Raw genomic sequence first — 26,422 nt, 5'->3', positions numbered from 1 at the left:
CGGTCGACAAAGGTATGCACGAGTTAGTGACGTCTCTCTTTTAAATTCTTTCACCCAAATCCAACTTAGTATGTTCAGGTTAAAAATCTTTTATCCTAACAGATAAACTGAAAGATAGAAGTGATTCTTGTAAAAGTTGTTTCGTCACTTACGTTGGTATTTTTATTTTTTCACTAAATGTTTCGTAAAGAACAACTTGTTCGAGTTTCGAGAACATTATTTTACTTGTTGTCTGCAGGATTCTAACAGAAATTATTATAAACAATTACGACTCATTTACGAAGACTTTTCTTAGCCTCCTCAGATGAGGGGGACACACCGAAAGATCAAATCTATATTTTATTTTCATTCGCCTCTTGTTTCTAAAAAAGAAAGAAAATTTTGTGTAAAAGTGAGGTATATATTTATCTGTTTGTTTGCAAAAATACCTTAAAAAGACAAAACAATTCAAGTAATCTCTGTCTTTGTCTAGGCCCAGCATGGCCAGGTGGGTTAAGGCGTTCGACTCATAATCTGAGAGTCGCAGATTGGAATCCTATCGCACCAAACATGCACGCCCTTTTAGCCGTAGGGGAGTTACAATGAAATATATATATATATATATATATATTTGTAAGTTGTGAGGGAAAACAAACATAATTAAATTAGAGACACTGTATAGATTAAGTGGATTTTCTGGGTATGGGCTTTGATAAGGATATAAAATGTGCCCGCGTTGTGGAGGAGCAACCCCCATTGCAATGGGGATACACCTATGTCCTATCACTCGGCACGGCCATTTGATTTGGGCGCACCATTCACAATTTAAGGGTCGTGGTTCGAATCCTCGTCACATCAAACATTCTCGTCCTTTCAGCCGTAGGGGCGTTATAATGTGACGGTCAATCCCACTATTCGTTGATAAAAAAAGTAGCCCAAGAGTTGGCGGTGGGTGGTGATGACTAGCTGCCTTCTCTCTTGTCTTACACTGCTAAATTAGGGACGACTAGCGCAGATAGCCCTTGAGTAGCTTTGCGCGAAATTCAAAAAAAAAAACAAACTGTCTTTGCCATCTAGTAACATTGTGGTAAGTCTGCGGAATTCTAACGTTAGATAATCGGGTTTCGATATCAGTATTTGGCGCAGAACAGATAGTCAGTTCACAGTGTAAGAGTTTTGCTTCACTACAGAACAAATTTATCCAATACTTTAAGAAAGTTACAATTAATTTTTAAAACATAAGACAGAATTGGCATTGTCGTATCAAAAGGTAATGTACTATTAATTAATTAAATCAGACGGAGCTTCATTTCTACCAGATCTCTAAATATTTGAGAGACACAATTTGCTTTGAATTATTTTAGCATAAAAGTGGAACGATTATAATCATTTAATCTTAAGACTACGTCGCCGCGAATCGATACGTGACTGACGTAGCCAACTATATTGCTCAATCCCAACTACATCCCCAGTAATAGTCGTAATAAATTTCAATTATTATCTTCCTATACTCAGAATCCCCTCTACGTATTTTCCAGTAATTAATCATTGAATACAGTAGTACTATCTGTCTTCTTAATCTGTGCATCGTATTGTGGTATTGTGATGAGAAAATATATTTCAAACTCCTTTAACATTAGAGACGTTAACTAGGCTTAATAAGAAATGCTATAAAATGTTATCGCGGGCCGCCCTTTCTAGTATGATGAACCTTAACATAAGAATCGTTCGTCAGTTGCAAAGGAATTCATGCTGTGTATAACGTGGAACGGTTATTTAAATTGTTTATCCACCTTTGGAGGATCCACTTCAGTTCCTTTACCATGTTTTAACGCAATTGTTTCAACTACCTCCTCACAATAACGAGTAACAACACTGAAAACACATATAAAATGTAACTTATTAGATATATTGTGGAATGGGATAAAAATGAGAAAACGTTTGCAAGAAATTTGATAGGGATTCAAAATTAAGATTTATAAATATATTCACGAATAAAAGAAAACAAGAAAGAAAAATGTGTTTGAAACGTAATTCAGTTAGCTTTAATAAATTTGATTAAGGAAGAAAGCAAAATCTTAGAGGGCATTGTTAAACACATTTAATTAATATGTACGCTTGTTCAGCTGCAGACGACACCAACTAGTGGCTGAATATTTATTTTATAACGTACTCGTAAATTTTAATTAGTTAGTAAAACATTTAATGAAAATGTATTAGTGTATTATAAAATAACTAAAATTATAAGAGTTTGATAACTATATTTTATTAAAACATAATATAAAATTATATATAAGAGTCTGGGTAGGAACACTTGAAACCTGTTCTTATTCAATCCATTTCTAAATTTTCAGTTGTTTTATATTTTTGGTTTTCGTCTGCTAATTATTTAGCACAGGAAAATCATTAATATAATCAGTTTTAAATTGAAATTGATTCGCAAATTCAAGAAGAAAAAGTTCGATTCATTGTTAGAAGCAGCTCTTAAATTGAGATTGATAAGTTCGATAGTGATAAATGTAAAAACAGAAACAATGAAAAATATGTTACAGAAGCATTTTAAAGAGTGATTTATTGAATTGTTTAAAATATAACAGGAACTAAGATGACATTTTCTTCTAAATAGAAACTAAAGTAATATCTCCTTTTCTTTCTTTTTTTTCAAATTTCAATAAATGAATACTGTTGTCTGCCAGCTCAGGGATTCTTAAATTTAGGGTTATGAGCCGTAACAAATACACAATACTCTTAAGGCGTTCTCAAGATGGCTGGTAGGGGTATTAGGACATTAATTAGAATAAAGTACAGAACAACATCTAAAACTTTTTAGATCATCTTAAGATGAACTAAAGGTTTTAATTAGAGTTCTAATACCCATACCAGCCGTTTTGAGAATACATTTTTACTTCAAGTGAGTTTCTCGTCGTCACGAAATATTCTTAAGGTATTCAATATATATATATCAATTTAGTGGCCTCATTCAGAATACAAAATGTTCTAGGGAAATGTCTCGTGCTAAGAAATAGCTGATACCCCCTGTGATGACCGATCGGTGAGAGTTGATTATAAAACTTCCATTGCTTCTTACTTAAATTAGTATTTCGTTTCCTTGGGTTTCGAAAGATTGATCGCTCCACATTCTACTTAGAATATAGATATATGACTGTGTATCAAGTAAAATAAGAGGCTACGAGTGTAAGCTTGTCAGGACGATTTCTATAAAGCAACGTCGTGACAGTTTTCTCGGGACTAGAATTTAAACCACACTTTTGTGAAATCATATGTTAGTTTGGTCACATCAGTTACACCCAACATACAGTCGTATTCCACAAAAAATATTGTTAATATCATTCATTCGTAATATCAAAGGTGAATATGTTTACTGCAGATAAACTTTGTAAACGTAAAAAGAGTGTGTAAAAATGTTGTTAAGTAGTGTAACGAAATATTTAACATAATAGAAGTACCAACAAAATGCATACTGTGTGTGTTTCAAGATGGAAAACATGCCAACACTTTCGAAGTTTATTTATGTATAATATTTTAATCTTTGCAATGTGTATTTTGTTCTAGTCAGATTATTTTATCGATGTATAATATTTTAATCTTTGCAATGTGTATTTTGTTCTAGTCAGATTATTTTATCGATGTATAATATTTTAATCTTTGCAATGTGTATTTTGTTCTAGTCAGATTATTTTATCTATGTATATTTTAATCTTTGCAATGTGTATTTTGTTCTAGTCAGATCATTTTATCTATGTATAATATTTTAATCTTTGAAATGTGTATTTTGTTCTAGTCAGATTATTTTATCGATGTATAATATTTTAATCTTTGCAATGTGTATTTTGTTCTAATCAGATTATTTTATCTATGTATATTTTAATCTTTGCAATGTGTATTTTGTTCTAGTCAGATCATTTTATCTATGTATAATATTTTAATCTTTGAAATGTGTATTTTGTTCTAGTCAGATCATTTTATCTATGTATAATATTTTAATCTTTGAAATGTGTATTTTGTTCTAGTCAGATTATTTTATCTATGTATATTTTAATCTTTGCAATGTGTATTTTGTTCTAGTCAAATTATTTTATCGATGTATAATATTTTAATCTTTGCAATGTGTATTTTGTTCTAGTCAGATTATTTTATCTATGTATATTTTAATCTTTGCAATGTGTATTTTGTTCTAGTCAGATCATTTTATCTATGTATATTTTAATCTTTGCAATGTGTATTTTGTTCTAGTCAAATTATTTTATCGATGTATAATATTTTAATCTTTGCAATGTGTATTTTGTTCTAGTCAGATCATTTTATCTATGTATAATATTTTAATCTTTGAAATGTGTATTTTGTTCTAGTCAGATTATTTTGTTTGTGTATAATATTTCAATCCTTGTTTTTTTATAACAGCTCAGTTGTTTTCCTAAAGGTAACTTCACTGTTTTATCTCCAACGGAACTTAATCGAAATATGTTTAAGGTAGTTTTTGTAAACTTTTAGATATCTTAAACAAGAAACAAAGATAGCGTATTCAATACACTTTTTTATCTTTTAAGCAGAAACTCTATGTGCTCAAACACATATTGAATTTCGATACCCGTGATGGCCAGAATGCAGATAGCCCATAGCGTAGTGCTAAACAACCAACCAATTTAAATATCCACACTCGCCCCCCAGTGGCTCAGCGGTATGTCTGCGGACTTACAATGTTAAAATTCGGGTTTCGATACCCGTGGTGGTCAAAGCACGGATAGCCCATTGTGTATCTTTCTGCTTAACTAAAAAAAAAACCAATAATCTCCACACTCTGAAGGCCACATGTTTTGTTGTGTTTTTTCACATTTTTATATAGTAACAAAACTACATTATAGAAAACATTTTTCTAACATAAAACCTGCTATTCTTACAACAATATTATCACATATAGAACCATTTTTTGTTGCTGTTTTTTTTTTTTTTAAGTTTGGTTGTTGTAAAGCGCTCAACTACACAATGTCCTATTTCTGTACTGCGACTGCCTCAAGTACCGAAACCCATTTGTTAGCGTCGTAAATCCAGAGACTTACTGCTGAAGTACTGGAGGTATTTTTGCAAAGAGAATGAACATTATAATTTATATTTTAAATACAAATAGCTTTTCTGAATGGTAATATTAAAACTGTGGCATTTATTCTTTAAAATCAGTTGTTTGTTTTTTGTTTCCAGCGAATTTTATTTTTCTCAGCCACAGGACTGTTAACATTATTTTCATCAATAACCATCATCAAGTTACACAGAATCTTTTTTTTAGTTGCGTTACTTTCTACCAGTGTTCTCAGCAAAAAAAAAACCTTATAACCGTATAAGTTAAGCTACACATTTGCTTATTAAAATATAACTAGATCAGATTAAAATGTTATTTTTCATCCAATAGTTTGCGACCTCCTAGGTCAAGGAGCGGCTGCCATCTTTGGACCGCAGTCTATTGAACCCAGTGCAACAGTCCAGTCCACATGTGATGCGCTACACGTTCCTCACATGGAGACAAGATGGGATTTCAGAGTCCGACCAGATAACTACACAGTCAATCTATTTCCGTTTGCTAAGACTTTGAGCAAGGCGTACCGTGACCTGATCAAGAACAAAGAATGGAAAAATCTTGCAATCGTTTACGAAGAAAACGAAGGTATCTATACATCAGCTTATTTCCTGTTTCCATACTTTCTCTACAAATAAAAAGAAACTTTGCAATTATACCAAGTTTCAAGCCTTCTCAAATAAGATAGATACTATTATTTCTTTTCAAGCACTTTGTGTTACTGTATTAAGATTAAAAATATACACAAAGACCGTCTTTTTTTTGACCCAATGAAAAGTAAAATATTAGTAGTGATGACGATAACTGTTAACAAAATTAATCGACTGTAAGTAATAATAAATATTTTACCCTTCGTTGTGCCAAAAAATATTGGGGTTTTGTTGTGGGTTTTTTACACTTAATAAGATATGTATTGCTATTTCTATGTTAAACAAGTGACACAGTATAAGTACAAGGTTAACTGTCATGAAGTTAATATTCACTATGGAGATTTCGTTTGTTCTTGAATTTCGCACAAAGCTTCGCGAGGACTATATGCACAAGGCGTCCCTAATTTAGCAATGTAAGACTAGAGATAAGGCAATTAGTGGTCACTACCACCCCCAACTCTTTTGGTACTCTTTTAACAACGGATAATGGGGTGGACCGTAACATTATAACGCCCCAACGACTGAAATGGCGAGTATGTTTGTTGCGACGTAATAGTGATCATAACTTCATTTTAGATTACTTTACTGCATTGTTTATTCACCTATTAATAGTGTTCACACGTTTGACGGATCCTCAACCTCATTAGTCAATTTGTGTTGATTGAAAACTAACCAGCATTTTTCTTAGAGGCTTGGTATGGCCACGTGGGTTAAGGCATTCGACTCGTAATCTGAGGGTCGCGGGTTCGAATCCCCCTCGCACCAAGCATGCTCGCCATTTCAGTCATGAGGATTTTATAATCTAACGGTCAATCCCGCTATTCGTTGGTAAAAGAGTAGCCCAAGAGTTGGTGGTTAGAAATGGTTAGCACAGATAGCAATGGTGCAGCTTTGGGAGGAATTCTAAACAAACAAACTATCTTTTACACGTGTTTCTAGTCATCTTATGGCAGCCCCAAAATACCTAGAACTGCACCTACGGCGATTAACTTTATGGGTAATGTCCTGTCCTTAAATCTGAAATATTTTGCAGTCCATAGTCTGTTCTTAAAATAACATGTATCAGTGGATAAATTTTATGCAAAAGGTGGCACAGTTCTTTCTTCACTAATTTCGTGTGTCTGTCAATGTAGATGTTAGGGTTGTCTTTGAAATATAGTACATTAGTTGTATGACAATATCGTTTTCCTTTAATGGACATCTCATGAGTTTACTATGAAAGACAGTTGGTCCGACATGGCCGGGTGGTTAGGGTTCTCGACTCGTAATCTGAGGGTCGTGAGTTCGAATCTCCGTCACACCAAACATACACGACCTGTCAACCGTGGGGGCGTTATAATGTTACGGTCAATCCAACTATTCCTTGGTAAAAGAGTAGCCCAAGAACTGGCGGTGGGTGATGATGACTAGCTGCCTTCCGTCTGGTCTTACGTTGCTAAATTAGGGACGGCTAGCGCAGATAGCTCTTGTGTAGCTTTGAGCGAAATTCAAAACTCAAAACCAGAAAGACAGTTTTGTCATTCCTGATGAAATACAAAAGTTCAGAATTAATAGAAATGTTACATTATACCAGTTTTAGAATAGAATCTCTGTAAATTAACATTCCTTTAACAGAAACATTACAAACAGCAACTGGCGAGATTTATCATGAAGATAATAAAAACTGAACTGGCTTAGACTGTTTTACACAACGTATCGACATTTACTACGGGAGACTCGAATATCCTTTAAAATAGGGCAATTTACGATTGCACTGATGACGTTCGAGACTAGCGCCGTCTTTTTTCAATGTTTTTGTTTCGTTTTTTTCATGAAGAACAAAGGCTAAAGATCTTTCTTACCTTTAATGACGTTAGATACATAGCTCAAAGTTAAAAATATCCATGTATTTGTCAAGTTTACTGTTCAGCTTGAAAATGATCACCAATGGGCGTTTCTGTACACTCTGATGCATAACAATGAAAACAAATTTGAGTGTGAAGGTCCAAAAGAAATGTGATTTACTGACTTATATTTTTCACTTGCTAGTTTTCTTTCACTATTCTTCAAAAACACTTAGTCCAGATCTTGGTTCGTCGTGCATACAAAGTCACCAGCATATTTGAATAATTTCTTAGCACTAATTTCCTGTGAACTTTGTTAATAACATCGTACGGGAATATTTGGAGGAAACTGGAAGCGTAAAACTGTTTATCCATAACTTATGCCAAATTCAATATAAGTACCCTGGGCTGCAAACATGCGATATGAGCAAGAAAACTACTATGAGAGCTTTGTCGTAAAAAAAAAAAATTGGCCTGGCATGGCCTAGCGCGTTAAGGCGTGCGCTTCGTAATCTGAGGATCGCGGGTTCGCGCCCGAGTCGCGCCAAACATGCTCTCCCTCCCAGCCGTGGGGGCGTTATAATGTACGATCAATCCCACTATTCGTTGGTAAAAGAGTAGCCCAAGAGTTGGCGGTGGGTAGTGATGACTAGCTGCCTTCCCTCTAGTCTTACACTGCTAAATTAGGGACGGCTAGCACAGATAGCCCTCGAGTAGCTTTGTGCGAAATTCAGAAAACAAACAAACTTGTCGTAAAATTTGTCTACAGATAGATGCACCTGCGTTTGTTGTTTGTTTTCAGATTTTAAGGATCAAATAGTGTCACTAAAAACTGTTTATGAATTTAAATATCTAGAATGCATCTCTACATATTGTGGGGCTTCCACCAGACGGCTAAAAACACATGTACAAGAACGTGTGCATTTGTTTAGTGTTAGCTTGGTTGAAGTTAAGTACAAAATTACACAATGAGCTATCTATGCTCTGCCCATCATTGGTACTGATGACCGATTTCGAACGTTGTAAGTCCACAGACATACCGCTTTGCCTATTGGGAAGTGAGGGAGTTATTAAGTTACAACGAATCTGGTATAAAAGAGATGAGGAAAACCTTTGTATTACTGAAATACTTTAATTCGTAAAATAAAATAAGGCCTGACCTAAATGGAATTTATTTATCAATTGATTTATTGTGAAAAAAGTATTTAAAGGCCGTCTTTAATTATGAAGTAACAACTGAATCGCCCCCCGCTTGTACAACGGTAAGTCTACGGATTTATAATGCTAAAATCAGGGGTTCGATTCCCTTCGGTGGGCTCAGCAGACAGCCCGATGTGGCTTTGCTATAACACAAACAACTGAATTTATTACCTTAATTGTTTTAGTGTTGAACTAAAACGAGGACACGTTGTGATATTTCTTTTGTAATTTTAATTTCTACATCATCAAAATAACACCTCGCTTTGTATACGTTACTGTTTACACTGTTCAGAGTATATTTTAAAACACCATGTTACTTTTACTAATTTATATTTTAGATTGTTCACTTAATATTGAAAAGCGTTGTTTTGTCTAAAACTTAATGTCTCGTTTAACATTTTTATTTTTGCGTCAGCAGAAAAACATTGTTCTTTTTATTAAGATCAACACAGCAAAATATACTTTACTTTGATCTAGCATTAGTTTACATAATAAAACGTTGTAATGTCTAATTCTTAACATTTTCATTCCTGATTCATCCCAATAAAACTTTGTCTCCTTTAAATTCAAAGCTACGCAATGGGCTATCTGTATTCTGTCCAGCTAAGAGGCCGAACACCAATTGTTAGAATACACGTCATTAAACTAAAGCTGAACTGAAGGGCGTTTTCTTAAACTTAGCATTGGATAATGTTAGTAAACTTCGTGCTGCTTTGTTTTATTATTAAATGAGCACAAGAAACATGGCTTTCTTAACTTCAACAGTTTTATTTCTGAGTAAATTCAAACGTCACCCGGTGGCTCAGGGCTTATACAGTAAAAAAAGTGTTTCTTGGGCCGTAGAGAACAAGGCGCAGGTAGTCCATTTGGGATTATTTATAAGGCGGGATAATACGTTTATAAGTTTAACATCAAATATATTATTCCTTGTTAACAATATATAACCCTCAAAATAGTTAAAGACTTCACCAACCGTTTCTATTTTGATTGCTTTATTTGACATTGTCTCGTATTTTTATTTAATGAAATCTAGTTCTGAGAAATACAGCTCATTTGGATTGCATTACTAATCTTTTTGCAACTGTAGGTTAAGTTTTACACCAAGTCTAGAGTAAATCCATGTTTTATTTCAGCATGATTCGTTGAGTATTGATTTTCAATGGCCCTATGGACTCATCGGTCTGCAATGTTGGGTCTTCGTTAAGTTATCACTCATGATAAGCGAATATGATAACAAAACGCCTTAAAATCTTTACTGTCGTGAATTTCCTCACGAAAGTATTTTTCGTAAACAATTTAATATAAAACTGAACTGTGGTGATGAATCATAAAACGTTAATCTAAAGGTAATACTTTTGTTTATATGAGTGCAAAATTAATGATGTCTAACTCGTATTATTCTATCGGAGTGCAAAACTACGACATTTATAACAATAACTTTAAAGGTATATCAGTATTTGTTTGTTTGTTTTTTTTAATTTCGCACAAAGCTACTCGAGGGCTATTTGCGCTAGCCGTCCCTAATTTAGCAGTGTAAGACTAGAGGGAAGGCAGCTAGTCATCACTACCCACCGCCAACTCTTGGGCTACTCTTTTACCAACGAATAGTGGGATTGACCTAACTTTATAACGCCCTCACGGCTGAGAGGGCGAGCATGTTTGGCGCGACGGGGATGCGAAACCGCTACCCTCAGATTACGAGTCGCACGCCTTAACACGCTTGGCCATGCCAGGCCAGGTATTTCAGTAACATAGACAAACATGCAAGGAAACAAATTAACTATCTTTCTGTGGCTTACAAAGAACGAAATATCATTAAATCTCAGTATAAATTCGAACAAGTGCTTAAAATCTACAATTACGCGTGAAGTTTAAATACGTTTCATACGCGAAGCATAAGTTTATCGCAATTAGCCTTAATAGTCATTATCGTAATTTCATTATTGACGCTCTACAGCTAACACACCGGGCAAAATAAATTACAGATTTTAGATGCCATATAAATGTGACTTAGACCCATACACACGCAAGAAATTTACAAAAAAAGTTTTCAATATCCACCATTTCATAAATAGTGTACATTTCCAACTATCTCAATACAGACGATTAAAAACCAATAATTAGGCCTAAAGTATAAAGACTTTTTGTACGCGAAAAATGAGTTTGCCCACTAGAGGAATAAAATAATAAACATAATAATGGTGGTAGTAAATCCAGCGTTTTATTAATACTTTAATGGAGAGTTAAAAAATAACTGATACTATTATAGAAATACAAGTAAAATAGTAACAAACGAAAATATTTACTTTTTACATTTCTTGATAGCATAATTTTAAAAAAAGCACTATTTAATAATTATTACAAATTTTCAACTATTTCAATACAGGTGCCTACAAATCGACAATTAGACCAAAAGTTATTGGTGGTAGCAATGCGATACTTCTCTAGTACTTTATGATAAGGTACAAAGTAATTGATACGATTTAAGAAATATAAGTACAATAATAACAAATAAAAATAGTTGAATGTTATACTTCTTAATATTATAATTTAAAAATATTCATTATTTCCTAACTATCTCAGTGCAGGAACCTACAAATCGACAATTAGGGCTAAAGCTATTGATGTTAGTGGACCCGATGTTTCTATAGTACTTTAAGAAAGAGTAAATAAGAATGAATACTGATACGGAAAAAAAAAAAAATAAGTGAAATAGTCACAAACAGCTGATTTTTTACACTTTCTGATACCATAATATTAAAAAATTACTATTTTATAACGTCGTTTTCTCAAGATTTCGGTCAATAAAAAAACTTAAGATCTTAGTCAGAGATGGCGATTATCCAGAAAAACAAAATGTTTATACTAAAAATATAGTGTACAGAGATATATGTCGTTTATAGTCATTCCACGTTTTCACGATTATTTACTTTAATTCTATACACAACAACTTCATCTTCTGCTTAATAAGCTACATAATACAATTGTTTGTTTGTTTTGGAATTTCGCACAAAGCTACTCGAGGGCTATCTGTGCTAGCCGTCCCTAATTTAGCAGTATAAGACTAGAGGGAAGGCAGGTAGTCATCACCACCCACCGCCAACTCTTGGGCTACTTTTTTACCAACGCAAAGTGGGATTGATCGTCACATTATAACACCCTCACGGCTGGGAGGGCGAGCATGTTTGGCGCGATTCGGGCGCGAACCCGCGATCCTCAGATTACGCCTTAACTCGCTAGGCCATGCCAGGCCTGTACATAATCCTACAACAACGGTATTTAGCTATTTAACACATATACTCATCTGATATATAAAGTATTCCACTTGCCACTGTTGCATTTGTGATAAAAAAAATTTCAGGCTTTTGCTGATATGCCACAGAACATGTTTCATAAAACAGAAGTTCCCGTCTGTATCCATTTTTTAAATATATTTTGCTAAATGATATTTTAAGTTGTCAAAAATTCAGTAAATGCATCGTACGCAACGTCAGTAGTACATAATATTTAAGTTTGCACACATAAATTATAAAACGTAAGTTGGTTATATTGTATACATGCGGACATAGTTAAATGAAAGGTGTTTAACAATGATGTTATACCTAGACTAGGATGACAATAACTTAATTACGACTTATATATGTAGATACACTTAACGGAAAATTATTTACAGTATTGAGACCCGCCAGTAGCACAGCTGCATATCTGCTGGCTCATACGGCTAGAAACCGGGTTTCGATACCCGTGGTGGGCAGAGCACAGATAGCCCATTGTGTAGCTTTGTACTTAATTCTAAACAAACAATTCTACACTTTGCATGCAAGGTTGTATTACAAAGTCATTTCTGATGAAAATAAAGGTAAGTTAGTGCTTTCTGAACTACTCTGTGAGTTTTATACACTGTAACATTAAATTGTGATAAAGCCGTAAAATGTGATTTTTATGAAGTATAGATAAAAAAAAGTACCCAAACAAATGTAGAACATAATATTTGTATGCATGTTATCCTAATTCCAAAATAGAAGCCCCTTCGGTAGGACAATGGTAAATGTACGGATTTATAACACTAAAATCCGGGATTCGATCCCAATCGTAAATAAACAAGATAGCTCATTGTGGCTTTGCTCGAAACCAACTAACCAAACCAAAATAGAAATAGTGATGTAGATTAAGGGCAAAGAACTTTCACGCTCCTACATTGACTGCCAACAGAGAAATGGTAATAACATTAAAAGAAAAAAAAAACGTGAGTGGAGTTACTTGAACGTTAAGCCTGAGTGTAGAATGAAATAGTTAAATTATTGAAGATACGTAAAAAAAAAAGAGATACAGTCTTTGTTTTCGCTTCTTGAGCAAGTAGCTTATGAAAGTGTAGGATACTTTGTTTAATCAAATTAAAACAGCTGTTTCGAGTCTTTTATGGATCTTATACTGGAATATTTCTATACTTTATAAATTATTTCACCAGGTGGTTAAAGCACTCGACTCGTAATCTTAGTGGCGCGGGTTCGAATCCCCGTCACACCAAACATGGTCGCCCTTTCAGCCGTGCGGGCGTTATAATGTTGCGGTCTTGGTAAAAGAGTAGCCTAAGAGTTGGCGGTGAGTGGTGGTAACTAGCTGCCTTCCATCTAGTCTTACACTGCAAAATTAGGGATGGCTAGCGCAGATAGCTCTCGAGTAGTTTTGCGTTAAATTCAAAACAAACAAAATTTTACCAGGAGGATTTTTACATACCGTAGGTGCCGACAAGATCAATGCATAATGTAAAAGAAATACTAGTATCTTTATATAATATTAAAATTTCAAGTAAAACACTGAAAACAACTGATCACACAGTCATCTTTCGAAAATTAATTACGTTTACACAGTAATATTTTGTTTGTTCTTAACAAAAAGCCTACGCAATAAATTATATACGTTTTGTTCACCATGGAAATCGAATCGTGGATTGTAATGTTGAAGGTTTATAAAATTACTGTTGACCCACTGGAGGTTCCTTACAAATAGCAAAAACAAAGAACCTACTGTTATAGTAAGCTTGATTATTTTATATTCTAATGGATTTTGATCTCGTGCATGCTAAACTCAACGTAAAATGAACAATAACTTCAATAAATTAATTTTATTATATATATATTTATGTGTGTGTGTGTGTGAATGAAAAGATAGCTTAATGTGATGAACTCTTTACTTGGATAAACAATAGGATTTCTTTCAGACCTTATAAAGTTGATAAAGTTTATAGTGTTTGTCGTGTTTAAAATATTAGTGATTTCGCTAAAAGTAATTAGAATCTCCTTGTCGCTGCATGGTCGTTTAACTTCACAGAAAACTATGACTTACGCATTTATTTCTTTAATATTCATACATAAACTAATCCGTAAGTTTACAAAATTCTATAGAGCACATTTTTTATCATCTTACTTTCTGTCCGTATTTAATCAAGTGTTTCTAATCTTAAACTTCTTGTTTGTTTCGTCTTCAGTAATATGTCGCGTTAGGATAAAAGCTATAGTTGGTTCTGCATCGTGATTTCTTTTTGGTGCCAGGCTTGTGTTCTCCAAATCTACGTAACAAATCCTCTTTCGAAATAATTTATTTTTACACGACTTTCTCTACTTGTAGCATTGATACGGCTTCAAGAGTTACTTCAAGATCCTTTGATGCAAGAAAAAAAACGCAAAGTGCTGGTGAAGCAGCTTGTTCCAGGCCAGGAATACCGGAAGCTATTGAAAGAAATTGGAAGGGCAGGAGTACAGAATATTATCGTAGATGTGCCGACAGAGAACATAATCAGTTTCCTCAGACACGTGAGTTTTACCGTTTATTTAAAGTTATTATTTAATTAATTAGGAAATATTAGACCAGTAACAGATTAATGGGTACTATAAATAGTATGGGATGATGGGATGAGTCAAGTAAACCAAGAAGTGACACAAACAAACTAGTTAACATTTAATTAATTAGGAAATATTAGACCAGTAACAGATTAGTGGGTACTACAACTAGTATGGGATGATGGGATAAGTCAAATAAACCAAGAAGTGACACAAACAAACTTAGTTACCAATTGAGGTAAACCAAATTCAGAGATTAGGTAATTTGACCACCGATTCAAGGAATTCTTGTGATCAAACAGAGGCGTAACTATATTACCTCACAATGATTTTGAATGTACAAATCACCAAGTCACATATTAACCACAGCTGTTTTAAAGTCACAGTGGAACAGCATGTATCAGAACTACATTTTGATATTGTTTGACGTTACATAGGTAATGTAATGCCACCAAAACCCCATCGCTTTGGGAAAAGGTATGTAATAGCCTTTTTTGGATGTAAAATATTTATAAACTGAAATAAAATATACGTGTTCAGATGGGGAATTTATTAAAAATGGGAATATCCATTGTACTCACATCACCGAGACCACCTAGAAAGATACCTGCAACAAGTCAAGTGACAGGTGATAAAATACACGAACCAGAAAGTCAGTGAGCAGTCCAAGTGCCCCAAGCAACAGTATGCAACATAATAAAGAAGGATATCGTCTGGAAAAAAAAGCAACACGAGATGTAGAGAGTTTGCTTTCACGACGTATCTGGAAAAGGAAGACAGGCTTGGAAAAAAAATCTATGAATAGCATAACCGTGGAGGAAATGACGAAACGTGTGAGAAGTGATAACTGTAACAAGTCTCGTGCTATTTTCCACCAGTCAATGGATGAAATGTAGTACACGACATGTCGCGAAAGTATTTTTGCAAGGAATCGCGGTATTCGCAAAATAATGCACCATGGACAGATTAGGAAAGAGTGGATACAATGGTTAAAATTATCTTGGAATATTATCAGGCCAATGATCTGGGCGTTATGTATCTCGCAAAAATATCGGCTTTGTACGGAAACACAGCCGTTTTCTTTTAACCGTCAAATATCTCAAGCAGCTGGAGAAAGAAACAAGTATTCGTGCTATTCCATATCTGTCAAGTTGCCAGACGTAGTGCTTATGTATTTATGCTGATTGGACTGTCGTAAGATGCTGGGAATACCTAATGTACACTGGAGGGAGTATGGAAGGTATACAGGGAAGTTTCACGTGTTTGGACATGACAGTCACAGGCCGAAACCTTTTGGAATGGAAATTACGCCGCAGAACTATTTTATACGTAAACTTTGTCACTATTTAAAAGCATTCAGAAGTTGCTTCGAGAAAAGTTAGCCATCTAAGATAATATATAAATAAGTAGCATTTGTCGGCAGCTTTAACAAGCTAGTCAGACAAACATAACAGTTCAAGTAACCTGTATGATAAACATGTAAGTACAGACAGGTACCAATTTATTCATACAGTTCATCCAATCCACTAAATTAGACTTTAAGTCCGTATCAATAAAATAGTTATCATGTCTTTCGTTAATCTCAAATAAATTAACTGCATTTACAATATCTGAAGATAACCCATTACAAAGGATAATCATGGTGTCAGACAAATAAAGCTGTCTTAGCTAATGATGACACCTACCCTGCTAAAAATTTATATTTGTGTCCTTTAGTCTTAAGAATTTCGTCATTAAGTTACAATAAAAAGATGGTGCATCGACACTAGCAGTTTTTTAATGATCTTAAAAACCTCAATTATGTACCTTCTAATTTTTCTTCTTTCAAGGGAAAAACAAATTCAAGTCTTAATATATCGTTCAATGATACGTTTTTTCATTCCGGGTGTCATCTTAGTGGTCGTTGTACGAACCCTTTCCAACAGTTCAATGAGTTGAATAAAATGATTTCTAACACAACTGGTGATAATCTACACACATATTTATTTGTTAACTCACCAAACAAAGTAGTAACCTACATAAACATATCAGACCAAACAAAGTTGTAACCTACATAAACATATCAGACCAAACAAAGTAGTAACCTACATAAACATATCAGACCAAACAAAGTTGTAACCTACATAAACATATCAGACCAAACAAAGTTGTAACCTACATAACCATATCAGACCAAATAAAGTAGTAACCTACATAAACATATCAGACCAAACAAAGTTGTAACCTACATAACCATATCAGACCAAATAAAGTAGTAACCTACATAGACATATCACACCAAACAAAGTAGTAACCTATATAACCATATCAGACCAAATAAAGTAGTAACCTACATAAACATATCAGACTAAACAAAGTAGTAACGTACATAAACTTATCAGACCAAACAAAGTAGTAACGTACATAAACATATCAGACCAAACAAAGTAGTAACCTGCCTAAACATTTCAAACCAAACAAAGTTGTAACCTACATAAATATTTCAGACCAAACAAAATTGCAACCTATATAAACATATCAGACCAAACAAATCATGCAGTGATTTAGATAAACTAATTAACACAAATTCAAGCAGACTAGATGGTAACCGAAGTAAATAAATCAGGAGGGTCAACCGGACACTTGGATAAACTTTGAAACAAATTCATTTATATAAGGTAGTGACTTAAATATATTTAGTTACTTCTTTATCAACCTACACAATGAATTAGGGCCAGTTAGGCACTACATGAGGCAAGCTAGATGGTAATGTTTTTCATCAGTCAAGTAGCGAATATTCCTAATTTAGTCACCAGTATAAAGAATTCAAGTAACGACAGGGGCAAATCATGTTCTAGTGTTAATAAATACCACCAGTTCAAACTCCCTTATTTATACGTTAGAATACTCATAAATCATTAGAAAGAACATAATGTTTATAGTCTGAAACGGTATTCTCAGAAGATTGGGGAAAAGTTGTGCATTACTGTCGAAAACTTGGTTTGAATTTCAAAATTATTATGCTTCTAAACAAATGGAATCCATTTGTAATGAAACTTGTGTCCAATAAGAACTGTCCCCGCTGGCTATGGATTTACAATTCTAAAATCAGGTGTTCGATCCCCCTCGGTGGGCTCAGCAGATAGCCCCACGTGGCTTTGCTATAAGAAAGCACAACCCCAACCCCCCAATAAGAACTACCGAAAAAAAACAGAGCGACGTAAAACGACAGATTTTTGCTTTTATTTTTGTCGGGTTAATAAAAACCGACCTCATCATTTTAGTAATTTCGCAAGCAAACGCTTTAGTATGAGTTTCCTAGCTTTCTTTTTTTCTCGTTTGAGAAAAGCAGCATATCTTTAAAAGGAACTGATTAAAGTGCCCAAGAATATATTACTATTGTTACGAACAAGCGAGCCCCGAGTTACTCAGCAGTACGTTTAGAGCTTACACCGGTAAAAATTGGGCTTGTTGTTGTTGTTTTGAATTAAACACAGAGCTACACAATAGGTTAGCTGTGCTCTGTTCTCCACGGGCATCAAAACACGATTCTTTTAGCATTGTAAGTCCGCAGACATACCGCTTTGCCACTGGAGGCAAAACTGAGTTTCAATATTTGTGGCTCACAAGCCTAGTTAGCTCATTGTGTAGTTTTGTGCTCAATGACAAAGAATTTCAAGTTAAGAATTAAAAGGAAAAGAACGAATTAGTTTATTTTTTAATTGGTAAATAAGTTCAAGTTTAAAAAATGGATTGTATTTACTGGGAAATGATTTCAAAGTAAAGAAATGATTGTATTTACTGGGAAATGATTTCAAAGTAAATAAATGATTGTATTTACTGGGAAATGATTTCAAAGTAAATAAATGATTGTATTTACTGGGAAATGATTTCAAAGTGAAGAAATGATTTCAAATTTGAAAAGATAAAACACACGCTCAAGTTAATGTTTTTGTTGTTTTTGTATTATTAAATAACTAGCTGGTTAGTGACAAAACAAGAATTAAAAACAGTTAGTTTTACTTTTATTACTTTGTTTCACGTTGAGATATGTGGTGACATGTGGAGGTCGTTACCCCAGGTGCAATGTTCACTCACTCACAACGCTTGTCTCTAATTAAGTACAAAGCTACACAAAAGTCTATCTGTTCTCTGCCCACGACGGGTATCGAAAGCTGGTTTCTATCCGTTACAAGTCTCCAGACATACCGCTGTGCTACTTGGGGGAGGAAGGGGGGATTTTTAAATGTGTTTCATGTAAGTTAATATCAGTAGATGGCCTTCGTTTTTAACTTGTAGTTTGAACTCACCCATTGGTAACTTAGTTTCTAATAATATACAGCGTTTACGGTCCTCTAAAATTCAGAGTTTGATTCTCTTTGGTGGATAGATTAAAAACACAAACAAATAATCACGAAATGAAATAATAAATGTATCCCACGATTAAAAGCTTTTCGGAAATATCCTTGGTAAATAACATCACTAATAGAAAAACATAGAAAAAACAATACCAAACTACTGTTATTTCTAATGACTTCACATAACTTACATTTTTTTCGCACATACCCTGAGGGTTAGTTTATCGGTAGTTGTTATCGTTTGTCATATCTAATTACATTTAAGATAATCACGTTCTTTAACTATAAGACGTTCACGTACATATACTACATGAGCAAAAAAATAGCCCTCATTCTTTGTAAACATGGAGTGCTGACTTCTTTTAAACATGCAACTGGAACCTTAGAAATCATCGTGTCTGCTTCTTTGGTGCATTGCCAAATGAGAAAATCATCCTCGTGCTGGAAACCACGCATCATTCGCGCGTTTCATGCGGACACCCACGTGCACTTTACAAATGAACATCGCTCTAATGCAAGGATTATTACGTATGTGTGTTTAGATGTTTATATATGTATACGAGTATTTAATTTTATGTGTGTATATATAAATGTGGCTTTGTATACGCATGCGTGTCACCAGGAGATGTTTTCAGGTTTTGAAAGATTGCTTCTTCATACTTTCTTTTCTCACTTTTCTGTTTAACCAATCTTGCGATAATCAGATTAACCGTCTTTTTGTACTAAATACTAATTAATGCATTATTTCTTTAGGGCGTTGAGTCCGTTTTATTTCATTATGTAGTAACGTAAATTACTTTAGGTGCATGAATTATGCTCTGACCAATCAAAGAATGCATTAGGCCTCTGCGTCACAGACTCTCTTTTCAAACTCCCCTCTGGTGGAAAAGAAAAGAAAACCCTAATATCTATGTATAATGCATTATTTGTTTCCTAGATTTCTTTTTTCACACAACGCTACAGAAGGACTATATGCACATATTAATCCTTAATTTTGAACTTAGATATTGAAGTAAAGCAAAAAAGCTTATATTGTCCACAAACAACTGTTATGCTTGTTTTATCTGACGAAATAATGAGATTTGTCTCCCAATCTAAAAGAACGCCCACAATCTAAAAGGTGAAGAACGCGTATGTGCGGCAAGAGGATGAACCCGCGATCTTACAGTTTTCGCGCTGTGACCACTAAACCCTGCGCGTGGCATAGTAATAAAACATATGATTAAAAAGAAAAAGGTTACTGAATAATGAAATATTTTTTGCTATTACTTGTACAGAAGGTGATAGTTGAATATGTCTGTTTGATAGCTTTACCATACAGATTTGTTAAACAACACCCATGAGATGGTGAAGAAAAGGTCCAACACTTTAAAAATGAGTTAAAAACTTAAAATACATAATTCTGTGTTTGACTGAATTCTTTATAGATAAGTTATTATCGGTTCCAAGTCAAACTCTTTCCTTTACCATATTATTTAGGTCATGAACTCGAATTCCACAAATCAACCAATAGCAAAAAGGCTGAACTAACACCAGGTGGACTTTTTATCATACTACAAATATATCCGTGAACATTTTTTTTTTCACGCGAAGAAAACAAAGCAATCAACACATAAACATACTAGCCTTCGACTCTTAGTGGCTCCGTTCTAAGTTATGTTGGAGTTAAAGTGTATCTAAACATAAGTGTTTCTTGTTATGTTCTGATTGGCTGTTGGGCAGACTGCAGAGATAAAGGTCTATCAGTGTGCATTGTGTGTTTGGAAAGAAAACCGTAAGCTGACGTTTCTTTTGCTCACAGTTGGCACAAATTCATTCTACTAAATTTAGCCTCTGGGTTTTCACTCTTTTCAGCTTCAGATTGGGAATCGTCTGAAAATTTGAAGAGAAAACGTTTCTAGAGATAAGGTTAAAGTTAGACGAATTTTAATGAAGGAACACGATGAAAGAGAACGAAAGTTATTGGCGACTTGTTTCTAATTTCACTACATTTCTCTTCAATTTGAAATATCGAGGTTTTCAATTATTTTTAAATATTGACTCGGGATTATTTAATCGCTTCTTAAAGACTAAAAAAATTGAAATAATATGGGCAAACGCCTGTAGAAAACTTAAGTTATCCATAAATAAATACGAATTAGACAAAACTGTTAGTTTGAGTATAAGGCATATCAGTAAAGTTTTGGAAATATGTTTTATTTTACTGTAAGGAACAATCTATGTTATGCATCTATGCACCAAAGTGACTGTCAATCTATGTTATGCATCTATGCACCAAAGTGACTGTCAATCTATGTTATGTAACTATGCACCAAAGTGACTGTCTACCTATGTTATATATCTATGCACCAAAGTGACTGTCTACCTATCTTACGTATCTATGCACCAAAGTGACTGTCTACCTATGTTATATATCTATGCACCAAAGTGACTGTCTACCTATCTTATGTATCCATGCACCAAAGTGACTGTCTACCTCTCTGTTTATCGGTTCATCCCTCTGTCTGCCTAAAATAATTCTAACATAACTATAATAGCTACAAGACAACGTTAATTTTTTATGCTTAGAAAGATAATTTTTCTTATATTAGTCATGAAAAGACAAATTTTAAAGCTACTGGTTTTTGTATTTTTTTTTTCTGGTTGCAATACCGATTTGTTTGTTCTAGAATTTTGCGCAAAGTTACACGAGGGCTATCTGCGCTAGTGGTCCCTGATTCATCACCACCCACTGCCAACTTTTGAGCTACTCTTTTACCAACGAATAGTGGGATTGAGCGTCACATTATAACGAACCCACGCCTCAGAGGTCGAGCATGTTTGATGTGTACAGAATACCGGTTTAAAACGGCTGTGTTATATAGACTTAGCCTTCCATTCTGATCGTTTGATAACAGTTATTGTCTTGTTGCCACGTAATAAGACGAAGAAAATATCTTCGGCTATATCTTTTTCAAAAGTTATAGCTGCTGTTCGAAGAACGAATATACGTTTTTGGTATCCTAAACAGATGGTTCTTAAAATATTTCAAACTTTCCCATAAGTCACTGTTGACAATTTGTGTAACCACATTTTCTACGTATTTCAGGCATTATTATAGAACAGTTTTTAAAGTCTGAGTAATTACAGTTTCTACCTCTTTTAGACAACACTACCGATCAATATGGAATGTTTATAGAATAATAATTTCGACATTTTTCGAACAATATTGAATATTTACATAATTACATTTGCTACATATTTCAGGCGATACTATAAAGCAGTATTGAATCCTCTACAAACATAGTTGTTACGTTTAAATTCGATCGACTGAAAGTTTTTTTTCCGGACGTCCATGACAGAAAAGGATAACGTTAACGTATCTCTTTACCGAACTTTTAAGGATCAATAATTTAAGCCCCACCCGTCGAGATTCGGGCTGTTATAAAGTCCAACTACAGGTCAGTAACATAAAGGACTACAGAAGTCTCGATGTGTCTTCAAGTGAAGAATCATCTTGTTCAAGTTTAGTGCACAAAATCTTGTTTAAAAGAACAAACCTGACAACTCCTCAGGTGGATAAAACATTTAGAAACTAAAAATAAACATAGATTTATTCTCTCCTAAAAGTTGGATTCCCCAACACTTCTTATTTCTACAGTTCTTGTCAGTTTCATTTTCACTCCAAAGTTTCATAATATCATCAGAGGTCGTGCTTTACAGAATAACAATAACCTAAAAGATGGAAGAAATGGATGAAAATGGGTTTGGAGTTTCAATTTAGCGCAAAGCTACACGAGGACTATCTGTGCTATCCGCCCCTAATTTAGCAGTGTAAGACTACAGGAGAAAGCAGCTAATCATCACCACCCCCTCCAACTTTTGGGCTACTCTTTTACCAACGAATAGTGGGATTGATTGTTATATAATAACGCCCCCATGGCTGAAAGGGCGACCATTTTTGGTGTGACGAGATAAAAGATGAGTGCTTTTAAAAACATAAATTATTATCAATACTGTTGGGATACATAAAATAACAGTCAGAGTAAACACCATGAAACTTTTTACAAATGTAAAGAAACATGGTTCATCTTTCGTCTAAAGCAGCTAAAGTTTTGAAACACGCTGTTCTAAAGTAAAAATGTCGGTTTCTTGCTATTCAACTTAGTTCTTTTATATATTGAAATAATTTAGTGTTAACATATGAGATGCGCATGCAAATACATTTGGTTTTCTGGTTTTATTGTTTTAGCATATTTGTTGTAAAGCATAAGGCTACACAATAGATTATTTGTGCTTTGTTCACCGCGTGTATCAACACCCAATTTTTATGGTTATAAGCTCACTGAATTACCGCTGATCCAGCGGAGGGGCGTTTTATTACTGAAAATCGACAAGTGTTTCAATGTATTCTTACTCCATAAATTAAGACCTACTGATTATGTATGCTAACAGCTACAATTAAATACAATCCTATTTCGCCATTTTGAAAAAAATGCGTTCTCACCCTAACAATTATTGTTGTAACATACAGCTTATATAAATAGTGTTCCAACCACGGCTGTGTTTGTCGTGTTACAGCCGATTGGAAGAGCTGTGGATTTCTTGAAAACGAGTCGTGGCAATTGACATGAAGAACATAGCATGGTTGTAATACGGTTATTTATACAATCCTCTAATTCTTGAACGTTCCTACGGGACTAGATAAAGAATGAAGTTGTAAAAAATATAATAGGCCTAGCAATAACGTCTGATGATGAGTATAATAATCTTTATTGTAGAGACAAAACGTATAGTGGATAAAGGGACAGCCCCAACAATACCACTGGGAATGCCGATAGCTGACGACTGTCGAACATTTACTAATATTTGTAACAATTGTAATGGTGAACTGCTTTCTGAACCACTCGATTAAAACTGGTAACTTGAAGGTTTAGTGGCACGTGAAAAAATATGCAATTTCTAAAATACTAATTTATTTTACAAACGGTTTTATTAAATAAACTAAATAGGGTTGTTTGTTTATTTTTTGCATTTCGCGCGAAGCTACTCGAGGGCCATCTGCACTAGTCATCCCTAATTTAGTAGTGTAAGACTAGAGAGAAGGTAGATAGCCATCACCACACACCGCCAACTCTTGGACTACTCTTTTACCTACGAATAGTGGGATTGACCGTTACATTATAATGACCCCACAACTGAAAGAGCGGGCATGTTTGGTGCGACGGAGATTCGAACCCGCGACCCTCAGATAACGAGTCGAACGCCTTAACCCACCTGGCCATGTCGGGCCTCAACTAAATAGGTGATGGACAAATATGATCACTGTGTAAGAAAAACATTTAACATTTAAAAAAGTATTACAATTTGTTAATTAGGCCGGGCGTTTACTTCAATAACTCAGTATACGTAGCCATTGGTATGTTTGTAATTAAGCACAAAGCTATACAATCGGCTATCTGTGCTCCGCTCACCACGGGTATCGAATTCAGGTTTATAACGTAGTAAGTCCACAGATACACCGCTGTGCCTCTAGAGGGCATTGCCGTACATACAGTGCCGTTCAAGCTGAAAATAACATTACCGTTCGTTAAGACCTGCAAGCTGAAGTAAAAAAATAAGGTTATTCAGGACGTGTAACGCTAATTTATATCGTACAAAAACTGTTACCCCAGTAGAATACTTACTTTACTCAAGACCTGCGACCTGAATTGAAGAGATCATCTTATATAATACTTGAATCGTTGACTTTGAAACAAAAAGATCAGTCACCTACTAGTACAGCGCTAAGTCTACGGATTTACAACACTAAAATCAGGGGTTCGATTCCCTTATGTGGACTTAGCAGCTAGCCTGATGTGGCTTTGCTATAAGAAAACGCACACACTGAAAGATCGGTATGTGCATAATTTAAAGCCTAAATTAGTTAGGTTAAATCGTATAAAATTTTCATATGATTTTTTTTTAATATCCCCCACAAAATTTAACACCTGGATCGCTTTTCAGGAAACGTGAAACTTGAAATTAAAAGATAACTTCATAGAGGACCTGAGATTTAATTTACAGGGCCTGTTTTTTCTCTTTTTTTGGTTCCCTAAATAAGCAAATCACCTAACTGACGACGTAATTGCAGAGATCCACTTGAAATTTTGAAATTGATAACAGTACGGAACATCTCGGTTGACATTCGTCGTTTGAAGTACAGGACAGTCTACTGTGCATCTAATGGATTTATTATACGTTACCAATTTTTACCCAGACACCTTCTGTTTGTTATTATAATCTCTAATATAACATATAAACTCATATTTTTCTCTCCCCGTTTCATCTGAATAAATTCGCAATAAGTTCATTCATCTTTATAACACATCCTTCTTGTGTGTGTGCCTTTTATTGTACTAAAGTCACATGTGGCCATCTTCTGTTGTTCACTGATTTTAGCGTTGAATCCCACAGGAAGACCATCCTTCTTGAAATTTTGTTTTATAGCAAAGCCACATCTGACTTTGTGCTGTGTCCACCGAGAGGAATCGAACCTCAGATTTTAGTGTCGCCAGTCCACAGAGGGACGTAACTACAGTAAAAGGAAGGAGTGATTTTATAACGTGCCTATCCAGTAGCATAAGTCTGTCATGTAACATTTTCTGTAGTTATCTGTTGACCCACCAAGACTTTGGGGCACAGAATAGTTCATAGATGACGTGTCTCTGAAGGATCATGAATAACAAATCGTAATGTAAGTAGTTAGAGCATTATGTACTCTAAATAGAGTTATGCTACACGTACTGCAGAGCCACGCCTCTTCTGGACCACTTTTTATACTCCCACCTCCCGAGTTGGACAATCCTTTTACCACCCCAAGACACCCAGTTTTGTTATTCTAGTAAACTTAGATAATTCTTTACTTCCATATGTTTGTTAAGCCTCACTCGAAAAAGTGATAGGATAACAGAATTAAACTAAAAAATATCTCCTAATTGCTTAGCGGTAAATCTTAGGGCTTATAACCAGATTTCGATACTTGTGATAGGCACGGCACAGTTAGCTCGTTGTGTGGCTTTGTGCTTAATAAAACAAAACAAAGTAAACCAGAAATCAAGACTGTTTACTTCAGGATCGTTGAATGTCTGACGCAAAAGCCGACTGTAACGACACTACCTAGAAAACAATTGGTCATTTGATGTAACCTTTATCTTGAAATTACCAGATTACGTGAAAAACATCTGAATGAACATTTTTTTCTTCCTTTAGGCTTCGTGCTGCCTTCATATTTTACGAAACAATATATTTCTAAAACAGAAAAGATATATAAAATGCCAGAGTTAGAAAGTGGCATTACCACTTCAGGCTACTATGATCGATCATATTTATACCGTGGCATCAAGAATACTGATGTTATTGAGCTGTTTGGAATGGATAACAGATAAGATTCGAAGATCATAGAAGAATATTTTAAAGTTTAGAAACAGGACTGTCGGGATGGAATATGCTGATTAAGTCCGGAAATGAAAAAAGACACCAAACT

The 26,422-nt window shown here is 34.5% G+C and overlaps 1 protein-coding gene across 5 annotated transcripts in view; it reads left to right on the top strand.

Moving 5' to 3' along the window:
• The window catches only part of LOC143223628 (glutamate receptor ionotropic, kainate 2-like), a 97,095-nt gene that overhangs the window by 7,245 nt on the left and 63,428 nt on the right, over window positions 1-26,422 (top strand). For 3 of the 5 annotated variants that reach the window (XM_076451818.1, XM_076451820.1, XM_076451819.1), the window contains exons 1-2: window positions 5,509-5,656; window positions 14,370-14,554. In XM_076451818.1, coding sequence (XP_076307933.1) covers window positions 5,509-5,656; window positions 14,370-14,554 — 333 coding nt within the window. Of the gene's footprint in view, window positions 1-5,404; window positions 5,657-14,369; window positions 14,555-20,658; window positions 20,693-26,422 lie in introns of those variants that run through there. The other 2 variants (XM_076451817.1, XM_076451823.1) reach the window with 2 other exon arrangements.

Source organism: Tachypleus tridentatus, chromosome 8 (assembly GCF_004210375.1).
Source record: "Tachypleus tridentatus isolate NWPU-2018 chromosome 8, ASM421037v1, whole genome shotgun sequence".
In the NCBI taxonomy this organism is placed as follows: domain Eukaryota; kingdom Metazoa; phylum Arthropoda; class Merostomata; order Xiphosura; family Limulidae; genus Tachypleus; species Tachypleus tridentatus.
This window is presented reverse-complemented; position numbering and strand designations above follow the sequence as displayed.